Source organism: Clarias gariepinus, chromosome 8 (assembly GCF_024256425.1).
Source record: "Clarias gariepinus isolate MV-2021 ecotype Netherlands chromosome 8, CGAR_prim_01v2, whole genome shotgun sequence".
NCBI lineage: Eukaryota > Metazoa > Chordata > Actinopteri > Siluriformes > Clariidae > Clarias > Clarias gariepinus.
Genome location: NC_071107.1, coordinates 38,062,501 through 38,070,000, shown reverse-complemented (window position 1 = coordinate 38,070,000; position 7,500 = coordinate 38,062,501). Strand labels below are relative to the sequence as shown.

The window sequence follows — 7,500 nt, the reverse complement described above, 5'->3', positions numbered from 1 at the left end:
TCACCTGACTCTTTGATTCCACATCTTTATCTTTCGTCTTCTTTGGCAGAAACATCACTAATACACACACACACACACACACACACAATGTGTTCTAAATGTACCCTTATCAACTATGATGACGATTATTATTATTACTATTATTATTATTATTGTTATGATGGTCAGATTCGCACCTTTCTTGTTCTTCTCCTTGGTGACAACAGTCATGGACATGGTTGGCCCCACCTCTGTCCCACCCAGTGGGAGGCGGCTAACCTGCAGTGATCGGAAGGTGCACTTGAGCGTGTTTTTCGAGACGAAATCTCTCTTCTCCACCTCTCTCTTTTTCTCTGACGGCGCGACCCAGTAATCCACCTGTAACCCCATCAGCTCCCCCTGTCCACCACCAGGGGAACTGCAGCCCCAAACACAGGGGCAGGAAATCACACACGTTTCAATCAGACATGGAGAGAGAGAGTGAGAAAGTGTGTGTGTGTGTGTGTGTGTGTGCGCATACCTGGAGAGGGATGAGTGGATGGAGGGAGAGGATGGAGGAGTGGGAGATGCTTCTTTTAAAGATGGAGAGATCTGTGGAGGAGTGGAGGAGAGGAGAGACGCTATCGGAGCCGCATCATCCGAGTCACCTACAGACAGAGAGACAGACAGACAGACGCAATGAGTAAGACAGCGTGTCAGACAGAGAGACAGACAGACAGAACAGTGATGTATTACAGATGGATAACGTGTACATGGTGTGTAGACGTCAGAAACACTGATATATTGATTATTGATCAGCCTGTTATGACCTCGTTGTGTCTTTGAGACACTGATGTTTAACTCGTCCTGAAACTCGAGTCTGGAGCGCCCCCTGCTGCCCGAATGATCGCTGGACAGACACCTTTTTTTTATCAAAGTTTTTTTTTTTTTTATTTTTAAACTATACAGAAAAAACACAAGAAAACACAACAAAAGAGAAGACAAAACCAAAATTTTAACACTACAAAGCTTAAAAACATCCCGATTTTTTATTACCTGCACGAGAGACGTCACCCTGAGATAAGAAAAAATTAAGCCATCAGGGGGCGCCACCCAATCTGGCAGCTTCGCAGCATCATGGTCCAGACAGTTGTGATTGCTCGGCTCACTGAGATTCAGTTATGGACTAGAAGTCATTCATAAGTTACAAGGGCCGAGACGTTTTCCTGGGACGAGCGCCTTCCGACAGGCAGCCGAGCTGTTAAATTTCAGTAAGATCAATGAAAGCGGTGCATGTCTGAGAGTGTATTACACCGCTGTTTAATATTGTACAGTGTAATAGCTTTGGAAGGCCACACGGAGGAGCTCTAACAGAGCCTGTATACGCCACATAAACGCCCTCCTGCGCCGCTCTAATAAGCTGGTTGCAATGCTGTATTGTCCCACCAGGGGGAGTTCTTGCATCGTCAACAAATTTTAATAATTAAATAAAGCTTGTAATATTGGAGATACATACAGTGTCTCATACACTTTCAAAATTATAGTAAAATTTTAAAAAGTTTATTTTTATGTATTAATTAATAATGCTGCACCAGCATGTTTTCCATAAATAAATAAATAAACACCGGAGCTAAGTGTACAGTAGGCGTATGAGCTACAGTCACACGGTGCCCATGAGAGGTCAGAGGTCAGGTGTGTTTCATCTTTAATGTAGTGTGTTACGATGTACAGAGACGTTTTAGTCAAAATATAAACCTGTTCTCCATCACACTTATGTGTGTGTGTGTGTGTTACTGACCTGATACAGCAGAGCTCTGTTCCACCAGCCCCACCTTCACCATCTACACACACACACACAACAATAATAAGTCCTTTATTATACAAAATCCAAATATTCCCATGATATGTTTGTGTGTATGTGTGTGTGTGTGTGTGTGTATAACTTACCCCTATAAAAGGGATGAATTTTTGACAGGAGTCTTCGTCTGGACTGAAGAGACAGACAGAGAGACAGACAGACAGAGAGACAGACAGACAGAGAGACAGACAGACAGGTGAGCGCTCAGAATGACCGATTCATCTTAGTCTTGATTCGGTCGGATGTGAATTCAGTTTATATCGATTCTGTGGGAGAGTGGGTGGGGTCACATGCAGACACTCGGCCAATCAGTTGACTAACTTATTTTCAGCAACACCAGTTTCAAAATTATTGGCACCTCAGAAGACGACAGCATAAAGTATTAAAGATTGTTTTTTTAAGGTTATTTGGTGCAATGTATTTAAAATCTTACTGAGGGGGTGCCAATAATTCTGACATAAATGAGGAGTTTGGAAGAGTCTCAACATACATTAAAAGAGAGCGAGAGAGAGAGAGAGAGAGAGAGAGAGAAAGCGAGCACTGTATTTTAAGTCTGTACGATAATCACTTTTGTAATCACTGTAATTATGTAAATAAAATCTTTAGAGATCAAAATCACATGCAGGAAAAAACAAGAGAGAAGAGGAAGAGTGCAGGAAGGAAAAAGAAACGAAAGGATTTAAATCAGTGAGAAAAAAATTAAAGTGCCCCTATTATGCCAGTTTAAAGGTTGCTAATGTTGCTTAATGAGTCTCTTAAAACAGGTTTACATGTACGCGAGGTCAAAAAACACTTTAATTTTCTCCAAAAATAGATTTAATTTGACTCCACTTCTAAATGATTCGTAAACGACTCGTGTGAAGCAGTTGGAAGAATCAGTCTGTCTAAACTCCGCCTTTCCGTGAGCCCTCACACTGTGATTGGTCAGATGGCGCGGTGATTTATGATTGGTCTACCGCTACAGCGTGTGACGGAAAACGAAACGCCCATGACCATAACTGAACGACGGCTCTGGAGACGCGTCAATACATAAAGATGGCGTCGGTTTTACCGCGTAACGACCAGCTAATTTTATATTAACTGTGTCCAGGGAATATGTCCAGTCAAAGATAATCCGGTTAAAAAATCTTCGAAAGAAAATGATCCACAACAATCTCTCCTTTCTCTCGTCCAATCAAATAACGGCAGCGCTGCTCCACCATCACTACTCCTCGGGGGGTGGGCGAGTTCGCCGTCGCATCCGCACACGCGAATGCGAAGTGCTCATACACCTTGCCACCTCGCGAGTGTTAGAGTTCAGTTTTGGTGAATGTTGGAGAATAAATAGTTGTTCGTGACGTAGAACGTGGGCGGGCATTATGCAAATATGTTCCTGAGTGACGTGGATCCGTAACAGAGTAAAAATAGATTTGCTAAAGACTCGTTTAGGCGAATGTGAGCCGACTCTTTTTTTTAATAGACAAAAACTCCATTTATCGTCCACTGTCAGCGTCACAGATAGCGCAGATAGTTTATGTTCACATACAGCTACATGACACACTGCATGAAAGATCATATTTAAAAAAGCATAATAGTGTCTGTTTAAATGAAGGAACAAAAGGAACAACTGATTAAGATACAGTGATGGAGGATGAGCATGAAAGAGGAATGAGGAGGAGGAGTTACATGCAGGCAGACAGACAGGCAGGCAGCCACACAGACAGACAGGCAGGCAGACAGGCAGACAGACAGACAGGCAGACAGACAGACAGACAGACAGACAGACAGGCAGGCAGGCAGACAGGCAGGCAGGCAGGCAGGCAGGCAGACAGGAGGCCAGACAGACAGACAGACAGACAGACAGACAGGCAGACAGACAGGCAGGCAGACAGGCAGGCAGACAGACAGGCAGACAGACAGGCAGACAGGCAGGCAGACAGGCAGACAGGCAGACAGACAGACAGGCAGACAAGCAAACAGGCAGGCAGACAGACAGGCAGACAGACAGGCAGACAGGCAGACAGACAGAGCACTGTACCTGACTGCAAAATCAAAATGAAAACTCTTTTTCCTTCAGAGTGCACAAAGAAGAACACAAACACAACCATCAGTCTGTTAATGACACGCTCAGGGAGTGAGGGGGCGGGGCTTAGTCACATGGTGCACTTAACAACACAACACAACACAACACCAGGTCATGCAAACACACACACACAAATAATACAAAATGCTGTGCTGGAGGTTGTACAGGTGTGTGTGTGTGTGTGTGTGTGTGTGTGTGTGTGAGAGAGAGGCATATAATATAAAATGATAATAATGTAAACAGATAAAACAATGCTGGAAATTTTAACAGAGTGAAATCGAGTGAAACCTGCGTGAGGTTCGGCCTTTAGGCAGACGTCTAGGGGGCGTGTCTGCTGAGGAGCGGGCGTGTCTGTGGAGGAGGGGGCGTGGCTCTGTCGCTCAGCCCCCAACAACAACAGGACACGGATTAATGGAGAAATATCCTGTCTGTGTGATCACTTCCTCACCTGGTGCATCTGACACGTGCGCATGAGCACACACACACACACACACACACACACACACACACACAGTATCGGGTCCCTTTGTGATGAATTCCTCAATTAGTCTGTTAATGAGCCTCTGATAGACAGAACATTACCACTTGATATACTGTATCTTCTTCTTCTTCGCCCTCATCTGTGTTCAGTAGATTTGAGCTGGTGTCCCTATATCTCCTCTCTGAAGTGTCCAGCGTTTGTCCCCAACCATCTGTCCTCTGGACATTATTCCGTCCCTGGTGCTAAGACAGGTTTTCACACAGCGGGTCCACGTCTCCTCTCCTTTATTAACAATGGTCTCAGGTCAGGGTTTGTCTCAGATGTCCTCACCCAGTCAGGCCTCTTCTCAAGAAACCCAATCGGTCTCATTTTAGACCGGTGACCTATTTATCTTTTTTTATCTAAGGTTTAGATAAAGTTGTCAAGCTCTTGAAGCTCCCACGTCACCCCGGTCCTGCGGCCCTGCGACCCTGCGGCCCTGCGGCCCTGTGACCCTGCGGCCCTGCGGCCCTGCGGCCCTGCGGCCCTGCGGCCCTGCGGCCCTGCGACCCTGCGGCCCTGCGACCCTGCGATCCCTCCACTGGCCTCCGGTTCGGATTAAGTTTAAACTCTCCTCGTTTCTTTTTGGGAGTTAATGGTGTGGCACCTTCTTACACGTGTGAGACATTGTGAACTTTTATTAACAGAGGAGAGTTTTACATTCTGCTGATCAGAACCTAGCGGTGGTCCCCGGGTCGAGGTCCAGACCGTTTACGCTTCCCTGGAACACCGTTCCACCCGAGCTATGTTACAGTACTGACCTGCCTCTGATTAAAGCACAACTTAGGACCCACTTATTTAGAAATGAATATAATATTTTATAATTTCATGTGTTTCTTATAATTCTGTGTTTATTGTTACTTTACTCAGATTTGATTTGATTTATATTAATGCTGTAAAGCACTTTGGCTGAACTCATGTTGCTGTAGAAATAAACGCTGATGGACTGACTGTAATAGACGTCCAGAGGTTTCCTTCTGCAGTTCACTTAGACCTGATACGACCCACATTACACCGAGTGCAAGGCCTGTGTGTGTGTGTATGTGTGTGTGTGTGTGTGTGTGTGTGTCTACCTCTTCTGCTTGTATGTTAGCATAGCCTCCGCTATGGGGAGCTGATGAGCTCCATTTGCTCCCAACATGTACTGAGTCACTCTGGAGACCACGTCAGGACTCTCCTGCACTGTAGACACACACACACACACACACACACACACACACACAGTGTGAAGCTTCTTATTTTTATATTTTAATTATAGCTAATGGTGTGTGTGTGTGTGTGTGTGAGTGTGTGTGTGTGTGTGTGTGTGTGTGTGTGTGTGTGTGTGTGAGTGTGTGTGAGTGTGTGTGTGTGTGTGTGTGTGTGTGAGTGTGTGTGTGTGTGTGTGTGTGTGTGTGTGTGTGTGTGAGTGTGTGTGTGTGTGTGTGTGTGTGTGTGTGAGTGTGTGTGTGTGTGTGTGTGTGTGTGTGTGTGTGTGTGTGTGTGTGTGTGTGTGTGTGTGTGTGAGTGTGTGTGTGTGTGTGAGTGTGTGTGTGTGAGTGTGTGTGTGTGTGTGTGTGTGTGTGTGTGTGTGTGTGTGTGTGTGTGTGTGTGTGTGTGTGTGTGAGTGTGTGTGTGTGTGTGTGAGTGTGTGTGTGTGTGTGTGTGTGTGTGTGTGTGTGTGTGTGTGTGTGAGTGTGTGTGCGAGTGTGTGTGTGTGTGAGTGAGAGACACCTATAACTGGAGCTTCAGGTTTGTAGAATAAATCTCTCCATGCTGAGTCCTGGAACAGGTTGTTATACCTGTAATCAATACTGGCCAGGTATTTAGAAACTGGATGGGCCCCTACACACACACACACACACACACACACACACACACACACACACACACACACGCGTATTAGAGTCAGTGTAAATAAATAGCTACAGCTCTACAAAGACAATTAAAGAAATTAAAAACATACACGTACACACACACACACCTAGTGGAATGATGAGGAAGCGCAGGTAACCCAGCCAATCAGGAGTCTTGTGAGTCAGGTGATCTACGAAGAGGCGGAGCACGGCGGACAGGTAATGCTGCGCACCTGCAACTGCTATTTTCACCGGGGACGGAGTGATGGAGTTACTGTTACAGCTGCGCACACACACACACACACACACACACACACACACAAGAGAGTAGGTCTGTAAAAACTGAAAAACTGAAATAGAGACAAAGAGAAAAAAAGACAGACAGAGAGACTCACAATCTCTGTATGCGTGAGATGATGGTGTTGAATGCGGCCTGGACGTCAGCTGTGGTAAACGTACACACTACAGGGAGAGTGTGATTCTGCAGGACATCAGACAGATACTGAAAGACAGGGAGAGACAGAGAGAGAGAGACAAAGAGAGTGGGAGACAGAGAGAGAGAGGGAGAGAGGGCGACAGAGAGGGACAGGGAAAGAGAGCAAGGGAGACAGGGAGAGAGACAGGGAGACAGGGAGAGAGAGACAGAGGGAAAGAGAGACAAAGAGAGAGAGACAGGGAGAGAGAGAGACAGGGAGAGGGAGACAGAGAGACAGAGGGAAAGAGAGAGACAGGGAGACCGAGAGAGAGACAGGGAGAAAGAGAGACGGGGAGAGAGAGAGAGAGAGACAGGGAGAGAGATGGAGAGAGGGAGACGGAGAGAGAGAGAGAGACAGGGAGAGAGACAGGGAGAGACAGAGGGAGAGGGAGACAGGGAGAGAGACGGAGAGAGAGAGGGACAGAGGGAGACAGGGAGAGAGAGACAGGGAGAGAGGGAGACAGAAAGAGACAGAGGGAAAGACAGAGGGAGAAAGAGACAAAGAGAGAGAGACAGGGAGAGAGGGAGACAGGGAGAGGGAGACAGAGAGACAAAGGGAAAGAGAGAGACAGGGAGACAGAGAGAGACAGGGAGAGAGACGGAGAGAGGAAGACGGGGAGAGACGGAGAGAGAGAGAGAGGAAGATAGGGAGAGAGAGACAGGGAGAGAGAGACAGGGAGAGAGATGGAGAGAGGGAGACGGAGAGAGAGAGAGAGACAGGGAGAGACAGAGGGAGAGGGAGACAGGGAGAGAGACGGAGAGAGAGAGGGACAGAGGGAGACAGGGAGAGAG

General features: G+C 46.6%; 1 protein-coding gene across 3 annotated transcripts in view; it reads right to left on the bottom strand.

Annotated features, from left to right (window-relative positions):
• The window catches only part of pacs2 (phosphofurin acidic cluster sorting protein 2), a 31,465-nt gene that overhangs the window by 2,000 nt on the left and 21,965 nt on the right, over nt 1–7,500 (bottom strand). For 2 of the 3 annotated variants that reach the window (XM_053501499.1, XM_053501500.1), the window contains exons 15-24: nt 6,629–6,735; nt 6,362–6,516; nt 6,112–6,222; nt 5,472–5,580; nt 3,834–3,866; nt 1,906–1,948; nt 1,757–1,799; nt 500–626; nt 177–397; nt 1–57 (exon numbers count right to left, since the gene is read on the bottom strand). The exon at nt 1–57 is cut by the window's left edge and continues 57 nt beyond it. In XM_053501499.1, the coding sequence (XP_053357474.1) occupies nt 1–57; nt 177–397; nt 500–626; nt 1,757–1,799; nt 1,906–1,948; nt 3,834–3,866; nt 5,472–5,580; nt 6,112–6,222; nt 6,362–6,516; nt 6,629–6,735 (1,006 nt within the window). The remainder of the gene's footprint in view (nt 58–176; nt 398–499; nt 627–1,756; nt 1,800–1,905; nt 1,949–3,833; nt 3,867–5,471; nt 5,581–6,111; nt 6,223–6,361; nt 6,517–6,628; nt 6,736–7,500) is intronic. The other variant, XM_053501501.1, reaches the window with a different exon arrangement.